The sequence below is a fragment of the Panthera pardus genome, unplaced genomic scaffold (assembly GCF_024362965.1).
Source record: "Panthera pardus isolate Hobbes unplaced genomic scaffold, ASM2436296v1 HiC_scaffold_4, whole genome shotgun sequence".
NCBI lineage: Eukaryota > Metazoa > Chordata > Mammalia > Carnivora > Felidae > Panthera > Panthera pardus.
Window position 1 is genome coordinate 10,212,014 of NW_026526969.1, and position 24,976 is coordinate 10,236,989.

At 48.7% G+C, this 24,976-nt stretch overlaps 1 protein-coding gene and 1 long non-coding RNA gene across 7 annotated transcripts in view; one reads left to right on the plus strand and one right to left on the minus strand.

Moving 5' to 3' along the window:
- Positions 1–11,056, plus strand: part of SMURF1 (SMAD specific E3 ubiquitin protein ligase 1) — a 108,987-nt gene extending 97,931 nt beyond the window's left edge. For 5 of the 6 annotated variants that reach the window (XM_053894090.1, XM_053894087.1, XM_053894091.1 and 2 more), the window contains 7 exons: positions 8–122; positions 891–1,069; positions 2,269–2,406; positions 3,431–3,551; positions 4,460–4,661; positions 6,119–6,203; positions 7,720–11,056. In XM_053894090.1, coding sequence (XP_053750065.1) covers positions 8–122; positions 891–1,069; positions 2,269–2,406; positions 3,431–3,551; positions 4,460–4,661; positions 6,119–6,203; positions 7,720–7,819 — 940 coding nt within the window. In that variant the 3' untranslated portion in view covers positions 7,820–11,056. The remainder of the gene's footprint in view (positions 1–7; positions 123–890; positions 1,070–2,268; positions 2,407–3,430; positions 3,552–4,459; positions 4,662–6,118; positions 6,204–7,719) is intronic. The other variant, XM_053894092.1, reaches the window with a different exon arrangement.
- Positions 1–17,953, minus strand: part of LOC109251229 (uncharacterized) — a 38,479-nt gene extending 20,526 nt beyond the window's left edge. The window contains exons 1-2 of the long non-coding RNA XR_002073418.2: positions 17,720–17,953; positions 16,681–17,150 (exon numbers count right to left, since the gene is read on the minus strand). This is a non-coding gene — a long non-coding RNA (uncharacterized LOC109251229). The remainder of the gene's footprint in view (positions 1–16,680; positions 17,151–17,719) is intronic.
- Positions 17,954–24,976: the final 7,023 nt, after the last annotated feature.

Genomic DNA, 24,976 nt, shown 5'->3' on the forward strand with positions numbered 1-24,976 from the left:
TTCCTAGGGAGTGGCTCTATTTATTGTGCCATGAAATGTTGAATCCGTATTATGGACTCTTCCAGTATTCTACGGACAACATTTACATGTTGCAAATCAACCCGGATTCTTCGATCAACCCCGTAAGTACCCATGAATAAAGAGAGGGCGAATTGGAAAGTTCTTTAACTAGATTTCCAGGTCCAGTGTCAGTCCTTGGTTTATCCATTGTGGACTTACTCAGTCTCTGGTAAATAGACACTGAAAGGTAGAGCAGGAAAGGGAAATGGGGTTTTCATTAATTCTGCTTATAATTCCACCTGGAAAGCAGAGATGTGAGGTTCCCCAGTTAAAAACCAGAACAGCTCTGGTTTTAGAATGATTCTGTTACTTGGGTTGTCCATTATTTTCCTCTATGTTCCTCTTTGGTTTTTTATTTCCTTTGGATTTTCTTCTCTTCTGCTTTCTCCTGGGACTCAGGGAGAATTGCCCCCTGCTCTGTTTGTAGTGCAGTGGGGAAAACGGGGGGCCGGCCTCCTGGGCGCCTGGCACTTAGAAGCGCCTGTGTTGGTTTGATTCTCTGTGGCTGCCATGTTGAAATTCTTAATTTTTGAGCGAAGAGTTCTGCATTTTCCTTTTAGGCTGAGTACCACAAATGATGTAGCAGTTCTGAGGCCATGTTTGAACGAAGGGCATGTAAAATGTTCAGATGATCTATACAAAATGCATGCTCTGAATTTTGACTACCTAACTAGCCTTCTTTCCTTTGATCGTGAGCACAACCTGTGAGCAACTGAGTCAGTGTTGGGTTGCCCATGGGACAGGTCTCCCAAGAAGCTTGGAGAAAGCACAAGGTATCCACCCTGGCTGGTCATTTTTCTAATAAATGTGTTCTCTGGTGCCCCCTACAGGACCATCTGTCTTATTTCCATTTTGTGGGTCGGATCATGGGTCTCGCCGTATTCCACGGACACTACATAAACGGGGGCTTCACGGTTCCCTTCTATAAGCAGCTACTGGGGAAACCCATCCAGCTCTCTGATTTGGAGTCGGTGGACCCAGAACTCCATAAGAGCTTAGTGTGGATTCTGTAAGTACCGACTCACTGTTCAGTTAATGGAAAATGCCTCACCCATCTTACTGTCCACCAAATACAATTGTTTTGTGTGCGTGTGTGCGTGCATGTGAATGTTTTCGAGGGATGGGTGTGAAGTCAGGAAAGAGAAGTAAAGAAAATGCTGTTTTACAGCCAAAAACATAAAAGTGGATTTAACAAGAAATACTCAGTTGACTTTCTTCCTTCATGACGTTTGGCCAGTTTCACTTCATAGACTAATTTCTTCCTCAAATTATTAAGGTCTGGCCACAAAATTAATCCCCAGGCCTGATAGGTGGGTGGCGGGTTTTGTTTTGGACTCTCCAGTGAATCTCGAGAGGGAAAGCACCCAACACAAAATTAGTGGCAGAGTATTTGGTAGTAAGAGAAAGTATCAGGAAAAACTATATTTAGTCGACTTTGTTTTAGAATTATCCTAGAACTCTCTTGGAAGCTGTCGGCACAGTCACGTGGTAACCGCGGGGGTTGTGGGTCCTTGTGAACGAGCCGATTTCACAGAGGGAGAGATCCAGGCTCTGCAGGGGGAGAGCGAGAGGGGGAGCTGGGGCCAGCTGCACCCCAAGCGCCGGTCGGCCTCACTTCACGTGCCCCGGCTGGAAATGGGTAGTCCGGGGGGGTTAGGGCCTCCATCCTGTACAAAATCGTTTACTCTGCTTGCGTCTCAGCAAATGCGGGGGGCGGAGGAGTCCACTTGAACTTCCAAGGGCTACTTTGTTTGAATGGATGCATTTGGAATGGCTGCCTTAAAGGAGGGGTTGCGAGTGTTTTCTAGGTGTGTCTTCTGCAGGTTGCTTTTCCTTTGACCCCGTTTCCTCTTCGTGAATCCTTCTGTTCGGAGACTCAGTTTACAAGGCAGTCAGGCCGCCGTGTCTCATAAAATCCCAGAACGAGAGAGCTACCATCACCTCCCTATGAATGAGGGAGCCCGGAGTCCGGGCACATGCAGAGTGGAGCTGTGGTACCCCTTCAGTACCCGCACCCCTGCCCTCACACGTGCTCTGGGCCCTAGGTTTTCCTCTCCACCCGCCCCCCCCCCCCCCCCCCCCCCCCCGCAGCTCTGGGGTGATGGACAGGAAGTGCCGTCTTTCTCCCGGAATGTTCCGTCTAAGGTTCTGTTCGCTGCTGCATGCTGGCAGAGGTCTGACATCCATCTTGTGTCTTAACTTCAACAGAGAGAACGATATCACCCCTGTGCTAGACCACACTTTCTGTGTGGAACACAATGCTTTCGGGAGGATTCTTCAGCATGAACTGAAACCCAATGGTCGCAACGTTCCTGTCACAGAGGACAACAAGAAAGAATATGTCCGGTAATGTTCTGGGGAACCTTGGAGGTTGCCAGCGGGGACATCCAGGTGCCTGGGACCATCTGGGCAAGGCTGGGTTCACATTTAGGTTGTCGAGGCTCCTTGGCTGTTTGAGGCTTCCCTTCCCTGCCGGCACCTGTGACCAGAATCCCAGGAACAGAACAGACTTTCAGCCACGGTCGGGTTCAGTGGTGGGGGCTGTGCACAGAGGCGCCCCTAGTGCCACCGGAGCCGGCCCGTTGAAGGGAGGATAATGACTCCAGAGCCCAAGCTGGGGAAGGGATTGCAGGTGACCTCCCAATTCTGGGTGTGAAGGTGGTGAACGCAGGACAGAATAGAAGCCTAGAAGTTTCCTTGAGATCAGTCTCGAGGAAGTCTACTCCACAGTAGTTTGTTCTTCTTTTTTTCTTTAATGTTTATTTTGAGATAGAGAGACAGCAGACAGGGGTCGGGCAGAGCGAGAAGAGACAGAATCCCAAGCAGGCTCCGCGCTGTCGGTGCAGAGTCTGACGTGGGGCTCGATCCCACAAACCCTAAGATGGTGTCCTGAGCTGAAATCAAGAGTCGGACCCTTAACCAGCTGAGCCGCCCAGGCGCCTACCTCTTCAGGCAAATAAACGGCCAGTCGCTCGCACTGGGGAATTGGAAGCATGCGGGCGTGTGCGTGTGCGGAGGCTGCCAGACTGGCGCGTGTTCTCACGTATCCTGTGTGTTATTTTCAGGTCTACTTTTCAGTTATGGTGCTTGCTCTAACAGGTCAGGTTAATTCCTACAGCTATTTTTAGCGAAGCATCAGCATGTGTAAGGGCCTGTGCTGACTTATTTTTAACCTGATACTGAGGCTAGGCAACGTCGGCCGGTGGGGGTTTTGTCCCCTCTGCCCCCACCTCCGCCCCTGCCTCCCGCCCCAAGGGGAGGCCCGGCAGGCAGGCTGCCAGGTTCAGGTGTCAGAACCTTCTGTGGAGAAAACTTTTTTTGTTTCATGAACCATTTGATGCTGCCTCCAACTTGTGAATTTGTTTCTCAGGTTGTATGTAAATTGGAGGTTCATGCGGGGGATTGAAGCCCAGTTCTTGGCTCTTCAGAAGGGGTTTAATGAACTCATTCCTCAACACTTACTGAAGCCGTTTGACCAGAAGGAACTAGAGGTACGTGCTCACCGGGCCCAGCCAAGGAGGCATTAAAGGGCGCAAATGAGATCGGTGTTTTCTTGTTTTACAACCTGCCTGCAGAATGAGGCTTGTCTGTCCCCGCGGCAAGGCCGGGGGTTTGTCGGGGCTCCCGACTAGCAGGCCTAGAGCGAGCGGGGTGTCGAGGGCGTCTGAGCCTGTTTATGACAAGGACAGGTGTCTGCTTGGCAGCAACGAGTCCAGATCATTCTCCGGACATTGTTCGGGGTGTCCTGTGGCTTATCCTCATGTTCAAGATCTCCAGCTGTGGCGGTTTCCAAACCCCTCCCACGTATTTACCTCGGATCGAGGAAATTCTCTCGAGTATAACCAGATTCTCCCACCACGTCAACTTTGTGTTTCTGTTCTAGCTATTATTAGACTCCGCACAAAGTGTTATTGTCTTCTCGTGTCCCGCTTCGCGTGTGTGAACATAGAGACTCATTCATCCCTTACCCACGTCCGTGCCAAGTGGCTCACGGCTTTGAAATCCTTGTCTTTCTGCCGCAGCGAGGCGCCTCCGTGGGCGGGCAGCAGCTCTGGGTGGGCCGCCCACCCGGTGCAGAAACTCGCACACCACTCCCCTCCCAGCCCTGCTGTGATGGCCCCTGGGGTCCCGGGGAGGTGGCCCCATTTTACAGTCAGCCCCTTCAGTCTCGCCGGTCGGCCCTTTGGTACTGACTCCTCGCGGATGAGGAGAGCAGACCTGGTTGTAAGAAAAGGCGCTGTTGGGAGCGTGGGCCCGTCTCCCTCTCCGCTTGTCGGAGTCTCTGGCTAGTTTATTCGGACGCCACGAATTCCCTCCTTTCAGACGCTGGGAAGCTGGGAGGCTGCCATGACCCGGTCTGTACATCTGAGAAATAACTTGCCTCTAAACGCCTTCGCAGCTGATCATAGGCGGCCTGGATAAGATCGACGTGAGCGACTGGAAGTCCAACACTCGGCTGAAGCACTGTGTGGCCGACAGCAACATCGTCCGCTGGTTCTGGCAGGCCGTGGAGACCTTCGATGAGGAGAGGAGGGCCAGGCTGCTGCAGTTCGTGACCGGGTCCACTCGGGTCCCTCTCCAAGGCTTCAAGGCTTTGCAAGGTGACTGATGTGGAGGCGGGGCTCCTGGCCCCACGCGTCTCCGCCAGGCACGTCCCCTGCCAGGCCACGGCAGGAAGAGCTGGACCGCCGTGGTGGTATTTTCCTGAAACGTCTCCTAGGAAGTGGCGCGGCCTGTGTTTTCTCGTAGCGAACGCTGGGGGCCGCGGCCACCCCCACCCCCGGGGGCCCTCTTGTTGCCATTCTCTCTGCCGGTCCCCCAGTGCTCCGGGCCAACAGTGCTCCGGGGGTGCTAGCCTCTGCCCAAGCTGAGAGGAAATACCTGTAGACGCAAAGGGGGCGAGAATCTCAGCACAACAAAGCCCAGCTTCCTGTCAAACCCACCTTTCTCGGTGTCCCTGCAGGCCACGTGCCCAGCAGGCGGGGCGTCATCTGGGGCGCGCAGCTGTGGCGGGTGCTGGCCAGCCTGGTGCCCGCCCAGGGCTGAGTTGGGCGAGACCTGAGCGAAAAAGAACCCCATGGAGCCGGTCCCTCCCCCACCCCTACAGAACCGGGGGACAGAGGGAGGGTACAAATAGCAGCAAGGCTTTGGGGAAAGAAATTAGAGGTTCTAAAGTACACCATGGATTCGTTCCTGAGTCTTCTGGTAGCAGCCGTCTCACTGCAGCCCTGAGGTGAGAGCGGCCCGGCCTGAGTGCCAGGAGATGGAGTCTCCTGCTGCCGTGTTGGTCATGAGCTCCAGGGGTCCTTCCTGAGCCTCGGTTTCCTCCTCTATGCAGAGGCACTGCCTGAGAGGCTCCGCTGTCTGGTGTAGGTACCTATCCCCTCTCTGGTCCCTTCCGACGCTGATAAAAAACCTGATATCCAGATTTTGGTAACCCTGAGAGCCAGAAGGAAAAAGGTGAAGAATGTTAGTATGTTAAAATGTAGCAGATGGACCTTTGCATGTTCCTAGAGATAGCAGGTGTATTTCATGTAGAGAACATTCCCTGTAGACTTTTCCAGATTTGAAGGACTTCTTTGAGTGACAGAAGCTACTTCCATCCCCCTGGGCTGTTGTCCTAGGTGTTTGTGTCTTTTTCTTTTCCCACCGTCCCTCCGCCTGGGGGATTCATGACCGTGTATCGTGCTTTTGTCATAACCCTGCTGTCCTCTGCCAGGGGCGGGCCCACTTGCTAAACATTTTGTTTAAAAAAAAAGAAAAACCGTCACTGGTGATTTAAGGATTTTGTCCTTCAAATATCCCCACTCGAGTGGGCCCACGGCCAGGGTCCAGGAGGAGAGCTCTCACGCGTCTCTGCCCCTGCGATTTTCTAGAATGGCTGGGATAGGTCGCTGGACGGTCAGCGTGTCCTAACCCAGGTGCAGGCTATGCCGCCGCGTGAAGCCCATGACCGTCCGGCAGGACGACCTGCCCGGGCATCGGGCCGAGGGTGTGGTTGGCAGTGGGGCCCGGGGCCCGCCTCTGAAGTGCATTAACTAGAATGTTGTCTCGTAAGGTTCTACAGGCGCGGCAGGGCCCCGGCTCTTCACCATCCACCTGATTGATGCCAACACAGACAACCTTCCGAAGGCCCACACCTGGTAAGGACCTCGCTGTGGCATCGCGGGGAGCCTGTCCCTGTGCCTGCCACCCCGCGCATGACTCCCCGTGCTTCCTTTACCTGCGCCCCAGGACACCTGGCCGTGGAACCAGTGTCAGGTGGGATGAGTGCTTGGCAGTGTGTCACAGGAGGGTTATCAGAAGTCTCTTTCGTGAAACCGGTTTTGTCGTGAGATGTGATTAACGGCGGCTGGCACTCGGCAGCTCCAGCCTTGCCTTTGCTGGGCCGCGCGTGTGCACACACGTACCTCCCTGCGGGGGAGCTGTCATTTTCAATCCGGAGTTCCCAGTCTTTGCTTCCTGTGTTTTCCTTCTTGGAACTTGGTGATGGGTGCATCTTGCACATTGAAAACTTCTTAACTTTCCTAAATTTTAACATCACTCATACCTGTAGCAGATGATTTTCCCTTGCGGTTTAAAAATCAAGTCACTTACGTACGCTTTGTCTCAGAAACCACGTATCAAAAAGACCAGCGTGTCTAGTTCGCGAGAGCCGGTTCCTTGCCATAGAGATGTGTAACATTGCAACAGAAGCTTCCTGATTGGGAACCCAGGGGTGTGGGTTCAAGTGCTTACATGGCCAAGGCCCTACCGAGGCTGTGGCGCCCAGCCCCGCGTGGCCGTTACAGACACAGCATCGTGTTGACCCACGGCAGCCGCTTTCTTCCCTAGGACTCTGCCCTTTCATAGTGGAACGTTTAGAATAAAATGGATGTGAGAACTGTCCTCAGATGCTGAAGTCCCAGCTTCAAGAAAAAAACTATCACACGGTTTAGCCCAGTTCTTTCTTGACAAAAACCATCCTTAACTGCTTGACTGCTAGTAATTCAGTAGGTCACGATCTCGGTCAGAATTTTCTATGTTTTGACTTATTAGGAGAGGATATCCTTCTTAAAGGATGCCTTTTCTTTCTTTCTTTTTTTTTTTTTTAATACAACACTAGAATTTCTCCAGGGAAATGTTGATTCATCTCCTCCTATCAGAGATTTGACGTTTTACTAGTTTTGAGATAATAGTTTGTTTCTGCAGGAAACATCCCAGACTGCCCCATTTGGTCTCAGGTCAAGTCACGGAGGATTACACAGACAGGCAGTGGATTGTCAGCGGTGATCTGACAGTCGGCCAGTCTGGATTACGGTGGTCCACGTGCGAAGAAGACAACCACCACTGCATCAGGAAGGATCTTTGTCCTGATATAACCAGGACATAGTAATCGGTTTAATTTTGGCTTTCAAGATCTTAGGACTTATTTTGTTCTGTGTTCCATGAAAAATCTTTGCTTTCGAAACAGAAAAGCACGAGGGGGGAGTGGAAAACTTGCCTGTACCCCCCCACCCCAGCTGGGCGATGAGATGCTTGGCCCCATCCGCCTGTATACTCACACGCTGCTAGCTCGAGGCCCTGAATGCTCTGCTCCCGCCTGCCCTTGTCCTCGAACCAGGGCCTAGGTCCAGATGGCCCCAGCAGTGACTCTGTCGCTCTTTTGTCCTCTTCCAGCTTTAATCGGATCGACATTCCACCTTACGAGTCGTACGAGAAGCTCTACGAGAAGCTTTTGACGGCCGTGGAGGAGACTTGCGGGTTTGCCGTGGAATGAAGAGAGCAACCAAAGGCAACAGATTCTAGCTCACGACCACCAGACCAAAAGCAAGCTTTCTGTGCGCCTCCTGCGAAGCTGGCTGAGGCCCGGGAACCCTAGATGACCCGAGGGAAAGGGTTTTCTCCCCTCCTTTTCGTTGGGGGAGCGAGGGGGGTGGGGGGACTTTGGTTGGCGGCTCCCACCCATATTTTCCTCCTTTCTGACAGTGATCCCCGCCCCCTACCCCCCCCCCCCCCCTTCCATCGCCCATCCAATAAAATGCAGCCAGGTTTAGCATTTGGCTTCGGTCACACAGGATACCCTGCAGCGACTGTAACCCACATGGTTGGTGATAGGCTCACTGCCCTGTGGTCTTTATAGGAGGATCGACCCACAAGTTCTGGAACTGAGCTTGGCTTACTGAGGGTTTGTAACCGGTAGCTCTTCTGTCTCCAGACAGTCCTGAGGTCCCTTTTCAAGTTCTGCAGCTCAAATTCCAGTCACACCCTAGCAGCCTGCTCTGGGAAGCAGATTAATTTCTAACTGAAAAATAACCGTATTGTCCATTGGAATTCTGCCCCAGCAGGAAGCTTGCATCCAAAGTGTGCTTCCCTTTTGGAAAAGTAAAGGAACTGGGGCAGCTTTTGCTGGAGGCCTGGGGTATTTTTCAGGGGATCCTGGCTGAAAAAACTTGCATAGAGAAAAATGATCTTTCCTTTTAAGAGTCCCTTTTGCCACATTATCTATCTAGCTTGAGATATTTTTCCAGTGAAAATACCACGTAACAGAGCTTATAAAAGAACACACCAAACCAGCCTCAGATCCATGCGGCCAGTCCCGGGCTGCGGCTCCCCCACCACGTGTATGTCGATGAGGGTCGGCTGGGTCACTTGAATACTAACCAAGTGTTGTGCGGAAGTTGCTAAGAGCTGAACTAACAGAATTCTGCTGTTGTAGCTGCTGGCTTGGTGCAAAGTAGCCTCACAGGGAGAGAGGGAACGGGCCACCCCACTGACTTAAATCCACCCCGAGTTACGGTTTTACGAAGAGTAGGGCACGAACGCAAACCTGTCGGTGGAGGGGACCCTTCACCCTGGCTCATTCTGCTCGTTTCCCGAGTGTCGGGTGGAGACGCGAACAATCACTACTACTCAGTTCGCTCGCCCAGACGTCCTCACGTGACGAGCAAGGCCAAAGCAAGCCTGGACCCTGAGTTTCCAACACCGTTTTCCAATTTGCACAGAAGTTCAACAGTATTTGAACAAGGTGGTTTGATTTGCGATGAACTTCCGTGAAGGGCAGCAGCCAATCGTCCTGTTTGGTTTTTTGTTGTTGTTTTGTTTGGTGGGGGGGTGGGGGGGTGGGGGGCAAATGCCGGGTAATTCATCAGGAAGACATTTCACTGTTGGAAGTCTGCCGTTGGTTTCGGAGTTAAGCGTTGGGATCCAGCTGCAGGTCTGAGGTGGGTCTGGAAGGCTTTCGGGTGACTCTCTTTTTGTCACGGATACCTCCGGAGCTAGGTGGGTTTGGAGGCGAGCTCACCCTTGTGGGTCTTGCCGTGTGGTTCTTCGGCTTGCCCCGAAGCATTCTGTGGCTGCCGTGCGGGAGCTCGGGAACCCCTGGGAGAGATAGACCCTCCCTCGGAACAAGAAGTTCGCCTGGTTCGGTGGGCCGTGGGCTAGCGGCTGTGGGTTCCAAGAGCTGTGAGAGAGCGCGCGTCTGGCCGCTTACGGAGGAGGTGCCAGGGTAGAGAGATGTCAAGGGTGACTGCTGCAGAGGAGAGATTAAATCCGTTCAGGAAGTCCAGGCCGTATCATGGGCTTGGACTGTCAGAAGTTCTGCCTTGCCCTCGTCAGGCTTACCCCGAGTCTCGCTCGTTTACCATCGTCCTTCAGAGGGCGTTCTAGAAGCTGGCTCCCCCTGACTCTCTAGTCCTCCCTCGTAACCTTCCTCTGCTAGAGTAAGGAAATGTCGGCTATGGCCCTTCCCCCACAGAGGCCTCCTCTCGAAGGTGCCCCTCAACCCCCCAGTGTGAGGAGGAGACCTCCACGGAGAGCTGAGGGCACATCCAGACCGAGTGGGGGAACCACGGATTGTTCCTGTGGTTTGGCTCAGAGCTGCAGGAATGAGCGGGGAGACGAGGGTCTAGCGGGACTGTGGCACGTGGCTCCTGTAAGACGATCTTCCTGCTGTCGGGAGGAACAGTCCTTAGAACCCGCGCCTGCCAGCCCCATGCTGCCCGCGGGTGTCAGGCGTGGGCCCAGCAGACGGGACTGGCCTGTAAGGCGGGGCTTTCCTCCCTCACCAGTCGTCCTCGTCAGCTGTGTGTTACAGTGGGGCCTGAAAGAGCAGAACTTTCCAGAGCCCTGGTTTACTCTCGCCAGACAGGCCCGTCAGTAGCATTGCACTTCTAGAACCTTGGATTAGGCCTTTTGAACCACGGAAAGAGCAGTGTGGCAGACAGTGGGTAAAAGCTCCCGATGACTCCACTTTGGGTCCACGTGGACCCTGTTCCCACGAGCTCTCGTTTGTGGCCCTTGGTGATCCCCAACATCCCCCGCCCCCGCCGTCCCCTTCCTACCCCTTGGCCCAGATGCTTCAGGGGCCCGACTTGCAGGCTTGCCCTCACCAGCGGTCATCAGCCGACCCTCAGGGATGCAGCAAACCACCGCTCTGCCAGCGCTGTAGGAAGGAGAAACAAAGGGGCTGCTTGGGGGACATAGTCAGGGCAGCTCTCCCCGAGGGGAGACTCTGCCCGCCAGGAGTCCCGTGCTCCCCAAGCTTGCTCGGCCGCGTGGTCCCAATTCAGGTGAGGGGGTCCTCCACCCTGAGCTGTCAGGAGTGGCCTTCCGCAGAGAACCCGCCCCGTCCCCCCGGCCCCGTCCGCAGCCAGGCGCGTGCCGCACGGCAGCCCTCCCGAAACATAGTATGAATTTTTAAAATTTGTTTATTTTTGTTTCTCAACCACTTTATAATGTATTTTTTAATTTATTTTGTAATGTCTTGTTTTTAAGTATTGCTGCTATCCTTGTTATTCTTCCCACTGTTTTTATTGCTGATTTATTTTGTGAAAATTGTACACTAATGTTCCGTTTTATGTCAAAATCAAAAGTATTTAAAGAAATACTAGTTCTATTTAATGTGGTTATGGAACCAGCTGGAAACACAAAAACAAACAGTGATTGTACAGCAGGCTGGACCCAGGAGGTCAGGTTCATTTTGTTACATATGCAATAAACTCACGACTTTACATTTTTTTGGCGTCTGATACTTTGGTGTGGAGATGAGATTCCTTTTTTTTCTCTCCAGTCCCGCAAAAAAGAAAGTCAATGGCTTGAAATACTGACAAGGGCCTTCTAGGGAAAAAGGACAGACTTCAGAATTGTAGAAGGAACCGAAAAAACACGGCAGGCAGTTGAAAGTGCTCTACCAAAAGCAGAAACTTGTGGGATCGAGAAGTTTTTGAAGCTGTTGACTGGTTCCTCACATGCTGGTCATGTTTGTTGGTTTGCATTTTTATTTTTCTTTTTTGGATATTTTTATTGTGGTAAGCTACACGTAGTATCTGTCAGTGTATCCACTGGTTAAGGTCTACCTCGGTGGCATTAAAACACTCACAATATTGTATCACTGCCAATGTACCCAAACTTTTTCATCCTCCCAAACTAGAACCTAGACCCACTAACCAGTAACTGCTGCTCCTCCTTCCCCCGACACCTGTCCTACTTGGTCTCTGTGAACCTGCCTATTCTAGGTACTTCATGTAAGTAGAATCATAAAATATTGGTCTTTCCGTGTCTTATTTCACTTAGCGTAACATTTTCAAGGTCTACCCATGTTGAAGCATCTATCAAAATTCACTCCTTTTTATGGCTGAATGGCATGCCACTGTAGGAATGTACCACATTGTGTTTTTCCGTTGATTTGATGGACACTTGGTGGGATCATTTTCTTTGTTGACTTGACCCAGCCATGATACCCAGAAAAGGCATTACAGAGTAACATCTTTGCGGTCTTGGATTTCTCTCAGCAGTGTTCCGCAGCTCTCAGTGCGTAAGTCTTTAGCCTCCTTGGTTAAGTTTATTCCTAAGTATTGCATTCTTTTTGATGCTATTTTAAATGGAATTGTTAATTTTCTTTCCAGATTCTTCATTGTTAGTGTCTAGAAACACAACTGATTTTGGTGTGTTGGCTTTCTAGGCTTCAGCTTTGCTAATTTAATGATGTGTGTGTAATCTTAATGTTGTCTACATATAAGATTGCATTGTTTGCAAACAGTTTTATTTCTTCCATTTGAATTTGGATGCCTTTTCTTTCTTTTTCTTGCCTAATTGTTCTGGCCAGCACTTCCAGTACTATCTTGAATAGAGGCAATGTGAGTAGACATCTGGTCTTGTCCTGACCTTAAAGGAAAAACTGTCAGTCTTTCACCTTTGAGTATGATGTTAGCTGTGTGATTTTTCATATACGGTTTTCATCGTGTTGAGTTATTTTCCTAGTATTGCTAGTTTGTTGGGTGTTTTTAACATGAAAAGGTATTGAATTTTGTCAAGTGGTTTTGCTGTGTCAGTTGAGAGTATTTACTTTCCCTTCCGTTCTGTTAATATGGAGTATTAAATCGATTTGTGTATACTGAGTGATTCTTGCATCCTAGGAATCCTCTTTTGTCATGATGTGTATAAAACTTTTATTCTATTGTTGGATTCGACTTGCTCATGTTTTGTTGGGGATTTTTTGCATCCATATTCATGAGGGATACTGACCAATAGTTTTCTTGTAGTGTCTTCATCTAGCTTTGGTATCAGGGTGATGCCGGCCTTCTAGAATGAGTTAGGAAGCATTCCCTCCTTTTTTTGGAAGAGTATGAGGAAGACTGGTGTTGATTCCTTAAATGTCCGGTAGAATTCGCTGATGAGGCCATTGGGTCCTGGGCTTTTCTTTGTCGGGAGGTATTTGATTACTGATTCAATCTCCTTACTAGTTATAGGTCTATCCAGACTTGATATGTCTTCATGATTTAGTCTCCGTAGGTTGTGTGTTTCTAGAAATTTGTCCATTTCTTCTAGGTTAACCATTTTGTTGGCATATAGTTATTCACAGAGCTCTGTTATAACCCTTATTTCTGTAAATTTGCAGTAAGATGCCCTCTTGTGTCATTGAGTCCTTGTCCTCTTCTCCCACTGCAGGCATCTAGCTAAAGGTTTGCCATTGTGTCGTTTTTTTGTTTTTGTTTTTTTGGAAGAACCGCCTCTTGGCTTTATATTGGCTTTCTCTATTGTTTTCTGTTCTCTATTTTCTCTCTGCTGTAATGTTGTTTCCTTCCTACTGCTGGCTTTGAGCTTAGCCTTCCTCCTTTTCCAAGTTCCATAAGGGATAAAGTAAGTTGTTGATTTAAGGCCCTTCTTCTTTTTTAATGTAAGCATTTATGGCTCTAAGTTTCCTTCTTAGCACTGTTTTCAGTTCGGGTATGCTGTGTTTTCACAGTCATTTGTCTCAAGATGGGTTCTAATTTCCCTTGCGATGTATTTATTGCTTGGCTTTCACATACTTATGAATTTTCCTTCCGTTATTGGTTTCTAGCTTCAGTACATTGTGGGAAGAGCAAATATTTTATATGCTTTGTCTTTTTAAATTTTTTGAAACTTGGTTCGTGGCCTCACAGAATGTCATTTATTATGGAGAATGTTCCACGTGCACTTGAGGGAAATGCATATTTTGCTGTTGTTGGATGTTGTATATATGTTGGTTACGTCCAGTTGGTCTGTTGTGTTGTTCAAGTCCTCTCTTTCCTTACTGACCTACCTGGTTGTTCTAGAGTCCGATTACTGTAATGTAAAATTTCCATTTTGCCCTCCTGTCTTTCAGTGTTTGCTGTGCGTGTCTCAGGATTTATCTGTCGAAGTCTGTTGAGTTTCTTCAAGTTGTATATTAATTTCTTTACTCAAATTTGAGAAATTTTTGTCCATTACCTCTTCAGATAAGTTCTCTGCCCCTTTCTCTCTCCTTCTCCTTTTGGGAGTCCAAGAGTGCATATGTTTGTCTGTGTGGTGGTGTCCCATAAGTCCCTTAGGCCTGCTTCACTTTTTTTTCCTTTTTGCTCCTCTGTTTCAGTGATTTCAGATGACCTGTCTTTGGGTTCACAGATTCTTTTCACTATTCAGGTCTGCTGTTGAATCCCTTTATTGTATTTTTTCAGCTCCAGAATTTTTTAAAAGATTTTATTAATTTAATTTTAATTTTAATTTTATATTTTATTTTGAGAGAGAATCCTCAGCCGGTTCCATGCCCTGCACAGAGCCTGATGCAGGGCTCAATCCCACAATTCTGGGATCATGATCCGAGCTGGAATCAAGAATCAGATGCTCAACCAACTGAGCCACTCAGGAGCCCCTTAATAACATACATAACTTTTTGATATTCTCATTTTGTCCATATATCAGTTTTTTGATTTCCTTTAGCTCTTTGAGCATATTTAACAGTTATTTGGTTGAAGTCTTTTCTAGTAAGTCGGATACCTATGTTTCTTCAGGGATGGTTTGTGTGGTTTCTGGAGATAAAGATTTTGTTTCTTTGTGCCCTGTTTTCCCGTCTCTTTGTATGCCTTGAGATCTTTGTTGAAAAGTAGTCATTTGAAAAAAACAGCCCTGTCTGCCCAGTCTTTGCACAATGGCAGGAGACCTTCACTAAATTGCAGGGTGTGTTCTAAGACTTGTGATCAACCCAGGGTAATGGCTTAAGTCTTGGGTCTTTTATGGGCACGTGTTACGCCTGGGCCTGTACTTCCTCCAATCCCCAGCCTGTATACCTGGCTGCTTTTCAAAAGTCTTAATTTTCCAGAGTCTCCCCCCAGCTTCTTCTCAGAACCTTAGATGTTACTGTATTCTTCTGCCCATGAGAGCGTGCCCCAGCCCTCCATGGGTCATCTTTCCCTGTCTGAGCTCCAAGTCAGGCACAACAGAAACCCCAGTCCCCTGGGCAGTCCACAGACAGGTCAGAACATTGCCAATGAGTTCTGCTCTCCTCCTTCCAGCACAAGGGAGGAAGCCAGGAGGAGGCTGCTTCCTCCCAATCACACATTGTCGTGCCAGGAAGGGTTGAGGCAAAGGCAAGTAAAACTGCCACAAAATCCCCTACCATTTTGACCATGGCTTTTTCTCGATTGGGCGTTCGCCTGGTTGCTGTAGATTTTGGAATGATTTCCAGAGGTCCCATAGTTATTTTAGTCTGTAGGTCCTTTTATGTATTTATTTTCAATGTTTCCATGGGGGTAGCACAGGCCTGGAGCTTCCTACTTGGCCATCTTCAATCTCTGCCTTTTGATTAGAGAGTTGAATACATTTGCATTTAGTTACTCCTAAGAAAGAACTTGTTTCTTCCATTTTATTGTTTTTTACGTGCCTTATGGCTTTTTTTGTCCCTCACTTCCTCCACTGCTGCCTTTTGCATTTGATTTTTTATAGTGACATTTTGATTCTCTTCTCATTTCCTTTTGTGTATATTCTATAGATATTTTCTTCGTGGTTACCACAGGGATGACACTTAACATCCTAATGTTACAACAACCTAATTTATGCCAACTTAAATAGCACATAAAACTCCCTGATCCTGAATGGCTCCGTCTCCCCCTTCTGTTACTGATGTCACAAATTACATCTGTTTATAGTTAGGTTTTGTAATGCATGTGCCTTTTAAATCCTGTAGAAAATAAGTGGACTTAACAAACCGAAATTATAATAATAGCTTTTATAACTGCCCATGTATTTACTTTTACTGGAGAGTCTGATTTCTGCTTACAGCTTTGACTTACTGTATCCTTTCATCTCAAATGGAAGGGCCTCCTTTAGCATTGTTTGTAAAGCAGTTCTGTTGGTAACAAACTCCCTCACTTTTGAAGAGCAATTTTGCTGGATATAGAATTCTGGCACCTTCTTTCATCAATTTGAATAAATCAACCCTCTGCTTTCTGACCTTCAAGGTCTGATGAGGAATCTGCTCATCTTCTGTGGATTCCTTGTATGAGAAAAGTCACCTCTCTTGCTGCTTTCAAGATTCTTTGGTATGTCCTTGAATGTGTTCTATCTGGAATTTATCCAACTTCTTATAGTTGTAGATTCATATCTTTCATCAAACTGAGAAGGTTTTTGGTCATTGTTTCTTCAAATATTCTTTTGACTCCTTTCTTACTCTCTGTTCTTTTGGGATTCCCACCATCTATGTTTTTCTATTTAATGGTGTCCCATGGGACTCTGGTTCTGTGCACTTTTTTTCTCAGTTTCAATTGTCCTATCTTTAAATTCATTGATTCTTTCTTCTGCTTTAAATGTGTTTTTGAACTCCCCTAGGGGATTTTTCATTTTAGTTATTGCACCTTGCAGTGCTGGAATTTTCTTTTGGTTCCTTTGTATAACTTCTGTATCTATTGACAATTTTTTATTCTTTTTCAAGTTGGCTCCGTGCCCAGCACGGAGCCCAGTGCAGGGCTTAAACTCAAGATCCTGAGATCAAGGCCTGAGCTGAGATCAAGAGTTGGACGCTTAACTGACTAAGCCACCCAAGCACCCCGATATTCTTATTTTTGGCCACATAACAGCTCACCTGTCTTACCTGATGGTCAGAAACAGATGGATAGATACAAAATGCCCTCAAGAGGCAGAATGGCAAGACATGGGATTGAATCCTGGCTTTGTAATTTGACCTTGAACGTGTTACCTACCCTGTGCCTTGGTTTACTCATTTGTCAAATGGGGAAAACATCATCTTTCTCCCAGGGGTAGTGCACCATTGAAATATGTTGTACACAGACAAGCTCTGTCATAACAGATCATACTGTTCTGTCATAATGTTCATGTGAAGCAACGCTTTCCACATGAGAGTCTTACCTTTCTGCATCTTGCTCCCCTCGCGCACCTTGGGCACAGGATGGCCGGCTGCTGCTGCTTCTCCCCATCTGGCCAGGAGCTGTCCTGGGAACCTGGGCAGCCGCTGACAGAAAAAACAGCTCCCCAGGGGATGCAGAGAACTCCGGCAAGGGCTCCCTGCCCCCCAGTGCGCTGGATGGGAACCGGAGTCTCCAACCATCTTTCGGGGCCCTGGGCCAGGAGATGGGAGGATTAGGAGGGGTTGGGAGAGTCTTGAGTTTGAATCCTGCTCCAGTTCATAACCATATGACGTTGGGGGGATTACTTAATTCTTGAGCCTCCGAAAGAGCAACACAGGATTCTCAAAACGTTGACAAATGACTCGGGTAAGGTGATGCTGTATCAGAAGAGTCCTTCCGTCTGAGGATGGTGATGTCCAAGAGGGGCCTGCAGGAGGCTTCTGGGCCCCTGGAGATGCACGGTTCCTTGGTCTGGGTGGTGGTGAGGGAGTGATTACAGATGTTAAGAGTCAAGTTGTTTGCTTAGTGAAACAGGACGGGCCCACCCTCAAACCTGCAGCCACAGCCTGTCAGAAGAGACCCCTGAGGGGCATCTGCCCTGTTCCTCCTGGAAGAGACCTCCTGGTCTCCACACAAGGGCTGGGACCCCAGATCCAAACCGCCTCAAGCCCTGGACAGAGGAGCAGTGCCGGGTGACCTGGGGAAGACTCTGTGCCCGCATATGGTCTAGAAACCCCACCCCACCATTCTTTCATTTTCTGTACGGGGCTGTGCAAGCTCCCCAGCTGACACTCGCCCCGTCAGCTGCCCTCCCTGGGAGCCCTTCTCCGTGCCAGCAGCTGATTGCACCCCAGCGGCCTTCCCACGGCTGTGCTCTCTGCCACCAGGTGACCTTTGAGCTGGGTGGGGGGGGGGGGGGGGGAGGGGTGCCTGGACGCAGGGGCGAGCCGGACACAGGCCTGTCCAAGTATCTGCACCTCCCCAAGACCACCCCAGTGCCCCTGTACTGCCCTCTTCCTTTTGCCCCCTTTTCCACTCACCACACGCAGAGGAGCTGTGAAAATGTCACCACAGGGCACCCTCTCTGTTCCCACGGGAATGGAAGGATGTGGGGCGGACTCGCCTGTGGCCTGGCAGCTCAGCCAGGGAGACTCTGCTTCCTCTCAGGGAACCTGCATGGAGCTGCTTGGGGGCTGGCCAGGGCTCAGCCTCCCGGGACCCAGATGCCCAGCGCCAGCCGTCCGGCCCCCGGGAGGAGCACTCGGCCCCCCTGGAGTCCCATTGTGACATCAGCATCAAGGACTTGTGGGGTGGGTTCAGAATCAGGTTTCCTTGGTCACAGCCAGACCTCACATTCCTGAGACATGAACACCGAATATCCCTCTGGCTTTTAAGGGACCCGTAGTGCAGTCACTTGTGTGGGACCCTCCAGAACCCCTTCCACAAGCCTCTCAATTCAAAGCCAGACCCAAACCAGGAGGGGCCCGTGAGCAGGAGTCTTCTGTGCGCACTGCAGGGCAGGTAGGGCCTTGGGCCCCAGAATGATGCAGGGAAGGAAGGGTGCTGGCCTGGCTGGCACGCCAGCCCCCGCGGCTCACAGGCTCATGTGATAAGACACACGTGTCCTGAGCCCTTGCGCTGACGGGTAGGGCCGGGGTGACCCGAACTCCAGGAACCACCTGTGGCCCCCGGGGCCCTGTCCACCTGCCCCAGGGGTTCCTCTATGCTGTGGGTGCCGGGGGAGCACCCGGTGGCCTCCCGACGGCTGCAGTGCTTGTCGCCATGCTGGTCATGGTGCCCAGTGGTGACACGGTGGCAGGGGACCCGAGACGGATCACTGGGGGAGATGGCCACAGTGAGGGTCATACTTGATTGTTCATCACGGAACGCCTGCTCTGTGTAGACAGGACAAGGTGCCCTCCCCGGAGGAGCTCAGCTTTACACCCAAAGAGTCTAGAGGCCTTGGAACAAAGTTAATGGAAGCCAGATGACCAGAAGAGAAATCAAGAAAAATGAATCAAATCTGGAGGCCATTCATAAAGATCTGGAAAGCTCCCACTCTGTACTTGGGCTTCATGTCAAGTTTCAGAGGTGAACTGAGCAAAGAGAAATCTCAGCATGTGGAACAACGGAGCCGTCAGTCGTTGGAAGACGCCCCCAAACACACTCAGTGGCGAGGGGACTCCAACCAAAACGGCCTCCAAAAGCCAGCAGAGGAATGAGCCCCAGGAACGCCCGGATTCAGCAGTGTCCTCTCCAAGGAAGCAGAAAGCCTCTTTCAGAAGCAGGAGAGGGGCTGGAAGAGACAAGGGTCAGCACATCGAATGAAGAGTCAGACAAACCCAGAGGGTTCACGGGCCCGGAGTCCGGTTCAGTTCCCCCAGTGACACTGGCCACCCCCAGCCTGTCCTGCAGCTCAGCCCCAGGAAGTCTTGGCCAGTGTCATGGAGAGGACACGGAGGGAGGGGGGCGCGGGTGGGACGGCTCCTTCGGGACCTGGAAAGCCCACAGAAGGCAGGTCACGAGGGGTTTGGAAGAAACTGACCGATGCGGCTCAGTGAGATGCTTTCACAAGCCTTGAGAAAAGACAAAACCACGTGTGTGTTAGAGTAGCAAGGAAAGATAAAACCACCAGTGCTCTTACAGGTTACATTTAAACTCCCCAGAGAGGGGCGCCTGGTGTGGCTCAGTTGGTTAAGCGTCCGACTCTTGGTTTCAGCTCGGGTCATGATCTTACGGTTCGTGAGTTTGAGCCCCGCACCGGGCTCTGCACTGACAGCATGGAGCCTGCTTGGGATTCTCTCTCTCTCTGCCCCTCCACTTGCTTGCGGTCTCTCTCAAAAATAAAGTTAAAAAAATTCTTAAATCCCCAGAGAATGCTTCACTGTAGTCACACACACGAAAACACGGTGATGGATACACACATCAAATCATTATGTCGCATGCCTTGAATGAATACAATGTTCTGTGTCAGTCGGGTCTCAATAAAATTGGAAAAAATGAAAATTCATAAACTTGCATAAAGTTCACAATCATTTAAAAATGTGTCAATAATAACTCACATATGAGAGTTATAGGATCTTCTGGGGTTGAAACAATATTTTTTTTGTGGAAGTATAGTTGACACAATATTACATTAGTTTGAGGTATACAACGTAGGAACTCGATAACTCTAGACGTCATGCCGTGCTCCCAAGTGTGGTTACCACCTGTCATCATATGACGCGATCACAGCACCACTGACTATACTCCCTGTGCTGTGCCTTTCATCCCTGTGACTTACTCATTCCATAGACGGGAGCCTGTACCTCCGAGCTCTCCCCTTCGCCCATTTTGCCCATCCCCCGTCCCCAGGGTTTGAAAAATATTCAAAATGGGCTTGGTGTTTACCTGACGGGGCTGGTGTAGTCCGAATCACTGCTTCTAGAGGAACCAGGTTCTAATTCTAGAGACAGAGAACTTACATTAACTCGTGATCACCTAAGAAAGCTTGTGCTGGGCATAGAACCTGGATGCCAAAAACTTCCCATTTTCGGGGCACCTGGGTGGTGAAGCGTCGGACTTCAGCTCTAGTCTCATGCTCTCGCGGTTGGTGGGTTTGAGCCCCACCTCGGGCTCTGTGCGGACAGCTCAGAGCCTGGAGCCTGCTTCAGATTCTGTGTTTCCTTCTCTCTCTGTCCCTCCCCTGCTCACACTCTCTCCCTCTCTCTTTCAAAAATAAACATTAAAATTTTTTTTTAAACTTTCCATTTTCTTTTATGATTCCCTAAATAAAGTCACAGATAGTGAAAGTTAGGAGTTCCAGCAGAAACTGCAAGAAGAAATGAATCTCCACTGACCATTTAATCAAGAATGAATTCCCTGTGTAAAGAGAAAGGAGAATCTTTCTGCAGCAATTTAGAAGATCAGACACACATGTGAAGAGCTGGAACCAGGTCAAGAGACCAAAATTCTTCCGGAAGCGTCAGAAATCCTCAATGGCCTCTCTCAAGGCCAGCTCATTTCCCATGAGGGAAACACAGTAATTTACAAGAAGGTGAGGCAGACTTCAGACAAAAGTTACTCAGAAGAAATGAAAAGCCTAACATATGTCTCTAATGTTTCTGGCAAAGCATCTGGCAGGGGCTCATGAGGCCCAGCAGGGAATCCTCTGGAACCAGACTCCTCAGGAATAAGAAGGAACGTGGGGTTGTAAAGGTGCAGGGTCCAAGTGTAACCACGTCCCCCACAGGCTCAGGCCCGCTGGACAAGAGACCCTCCACTGAGTGCGTCATCCTCCTGAACCCAGGCCCAGACGCACAGACACTCGTCTGTCCACAACAGCTGGCTGAGATGCTGGACTTCCCTTCCGACTCAGGCGTCACCCGGGAACAAGAGGTCCCAGGGACTGAGACCAAGAGCACCCGTCCTTCCCTTCGTTCAGGAAAACGAGGATCCTGCCCTCCAGGGATTCTCTCCTCCAGCGGTCTTTGCTGGCCCAACACATACTCCACAGACGATAGAAATGTCTACATCCGGTGCTGGATTCCACCTCTGTCCACACGGTCCGAGGTGGTGATTTGCCTTCTAACGCAGCAACCGGACGGTCCAGGACCTTACCTAGGTAGCTTTATCTCTGCACTCAAGTAATTTTGAATTTTTTTCTCTTTTAGCCTCCTTGCTTTTTTAGTTCAGAGAGTATATATAGTGGGGTTCAAATTAGAATCTTGATAAAATTTTTCTCAAAATAATGATTAATAACAGAAGAATACTCAAATGCGAATCTTAAAAGTTAAATGATTCCACTTCATTCTATTTGAAGGTAGTATTAATACAGAATTTTTGTTGTTACTAAGTCTGTTAAAATAATCTATAAATAAAGCACTAATTTCTAAGGCAATTTTGACCATTTTCCTCTTTCAGTTTTATCACTGTTACTTACATGATTCCATAATAGCTCAAATGATAGCGTCATAATACTAGAATTCTCAGGACAGGATTTCTAAACGTGCATTATAAATATGTGAATCCTTGGGGCGCCTGGGTGGCTCAGTCAGTTAAGTGTCTGACTTTGGCTCACATCACGATCTCACGGTTAGTGAGTTCGAGCCCCATGTTGGGCTCTGTGCTGACAGCTCGGAGCCTGGAGCCTGCTTCGGATTCTGCGTCTCCCTCCTTCTCTGCCCCTCCCCCGCTCATGCTCTGTCTCCCTCTGTCTCTCAAAAATAAATAAATGGTTAAAATTTTTTTTTTTAATTTTTAATTTACACCTTTGTAAATTATACCTCAATTTAAAAGTAACAAATTTAGGGACGCCTGGGTGGCTCAGTCGGTTGGACGTCCGACTTCGGCTCAGGTCATGATCTCACAGTCCATGAGTTCAAGCCCCGCATCAGGCTCTGTGCTGATATCTCGGAGCCCGGAGCCTGTTTCGGATTCTGTGTCTCCCTCTCTCTCTGACCCTCCCCTGCTCATGCTCTCTCTCTGTCTCAAAAATAAATAAATGTTAAAAAAAAATAAAATAAAAAAATAAAATAAAAGTAACAAATTTAAATGAAAGGCCTAGAGAGTGACGTCAGCAAGATGGAGGATTAGAAAGCTCCAGGCCCGTTCCCCCCCCCGCCCCCGCCCCCCGACATGTGACAAAGAACCAGAGACCAGCTGAAATACCTTTGCGGGAGCTCTGGGAATCTACAGCAAGTAAGCAAATGCCCAGCCAAGAAAAAGCTACATTCAAAATGATAGAACATTTCAAGGTGTTTTCACGCGCCCTTTCCCCACGTGCTCCCTGGTGTGGCACAGCACGATTTGGGGGAAGTGGCAGCCAGGTCCTGGGTTCCCCTTTTTTACAAACCAGAGAGCAAAGCAGCCTGTCAAGGGTTGTCTGAGGGGCTGATCTTTGGGTCCCTTAACTTGGAGCCCAGTCAAAAGCAGCAGAGCTCAAATCTCAGAGCAGAGGAAGCAGCAAGCAGCAGCAGGCATGGCCTGTGGAACCCACAACAGGACCGTCTGCAGACACCCGGCACAAGGTTACTGATTGAGGAACACGATAGGGCACCTGAGGCTCGAGAAGACAGGGGTGGCACTCTCAGGAACATGAAGTCATTCGCTGATTCATTGATTCATTCATTGACTGACTGACTGATTGATCCATTCGTTGTTTAAAGTCCAGCATGGTACCCAATGCAGGGCTTGAACTCATGACCCTGAGATCAAGACCTGAGCTGAGATCAAGGCAGATGCCTAACTGACTGACCATCCAGGCACCTCTGGGAAATTAAGGCATTTAAAAGCAGCCAGGCATCCAGGAAGGATTAGGCACACACACAGGCCCCGGGATGATGCACACCCAGATAAAACCCACACCTTTAAGCCCTCATGTTGTGCTGAACAGCAAAAGTCTTCCTCTGCACAGAACCAGTCTCTGAAAACTGGGACATGTTTCAAATGCCCAATTTTCAACAAAATATCACAAGGCAGAAATAAACCATGCTTCAAATAAAGGAAAAAAACCCAAAGACCCAGAAATGGTTCTTGAAGAAACAGTATAAGACAAAGGCTTAGCATTAGCTTACGAACATAGGCTTCTAAGACAAAGACTATAAAGCAACTGTCTTAAAAATGCTCAAAGAGCTAAAGGGAAACATGGGCAAAGAAGCAGTGGAAATCAGGAGAATAGTATATGAACAGAAATTCTGGAGCTGAAAAATATAGTAAGTAAACTGAAAAAAATCCATTAGAGGGTTCACTGGCAGACTTGAACAGGCAGAGGAAAGATTCTGTGAACTTGGGAGACAGGTCATTTGAAATCACTGACTCAGAGAAGCAGAAAGAAACAGAATGAAGAAAAGTGAAGAAAGGCTAAGCGTTAAGCGTTGTCTAGCATACCATCAAGGGGGCCAAAATGGGCACTATGAGAATCCCAGAAGGAGAGGAGAGAGAGAAAGAGAGAATTATTTGAAGAAATAATGGCTGAAAACTTCCCAAATTTGAGGACAGACATGGATGTATAAATCCAAGAGGCTCAAGGACTGTAAGGAGGATAAACCCAAAGACACCTCTACTGGGGCACATTATAATTAAACTGTTGAAAACCAAAGACATAATCTTCTAAAGCAGCAAGGGTGGCTCACCGTGTATGAGAGATCCCTAACAAAATGATCAGCAGACTTCCTAGCAGAAACCATGGAGACTGGAAGAGTGGTATGATTAAAGTGCTGAGAGAAAAACAAAAACAAAAACAAACAAGCTGCCAGCCAAATTTTCTATATCCAGCAAAACTTCACAAAATGAGGAAGAAATTAAAACATTTCCGGATAAATAAAAGCCAGAGGAATTCATCACCACTAGAGATGTCCTATAAGAAACAGCTTAGGCCTTCATGTTGGAATGAAAGGGTGCTAGACAGTAATCAAAGCCATACAAACATATAAAGTTCTCTAGTAATGGTTAAATACATGGGCAAGTATGGCGATTCGGTTTGTAACTTGACTTTTAATTTGCTACACGACTTAAAAGCCAAGTGTGTAAAACCTATGTTTGTGGATATACAATGTTTAAGGATGTGATTTGATACATCAACAACAAATGGAGGGCAGAACTATAAAAAAGTAGAGTTTTTGTATATGGTTGAAGTTGCTATCAGTTCAAATGAGATTGCAATAATTTTAAGGTATTAAGTGTGATCCCCATGGTAACCACAAAGAAAATATCTGTAGGATATACACAAAAGCAAATGAGAAGGAACTAAAATGTCCCCACAGAAAAACAAAACAAACAAAAAACCAACTGAATACAAAGGAAGGCAGTAACTGGGTAAATGGGAGAAAAGCTCTAAGACACAGAAAACAAGTAACAAAATGGCAAGAGTAAGTCCTCCCTGGTCAGTAATTAGTTTAAATGTAAATGAATAAGGGGTGCCTGGGTGACTCAGTTAATCATCTGACTCATTTACAAAAATTTTTTAAAGTTTGTTTATTTATTTTGAGAGAGACGGAGACCACGTGAATGGGAGAGGGGCAGAGAGGGAGAGGGAGAGGGAGAGAATCCCAAGCGGGCTCAACACCGCCAGCACAAAGCTCAACCCAGGGCTCGAACTTATGAAACTGCAAGATCATGACCTGAGCCGAAACCAAGAGTCAGACGCCGAACCAACTGGGCCACCCCACAGTGTCTGACTCTTCACATTGGCTCGGGTCATGATCTCACGGTTGTGAGATCGAGCCCCAGACCGGGCTCTGGGCTGAGCGAGAAGCCTGCTTGAGATTCTCTCTCTCTCCCTCTCTGTCCCGCCCCCAAAATAAATAAATAGATGAATT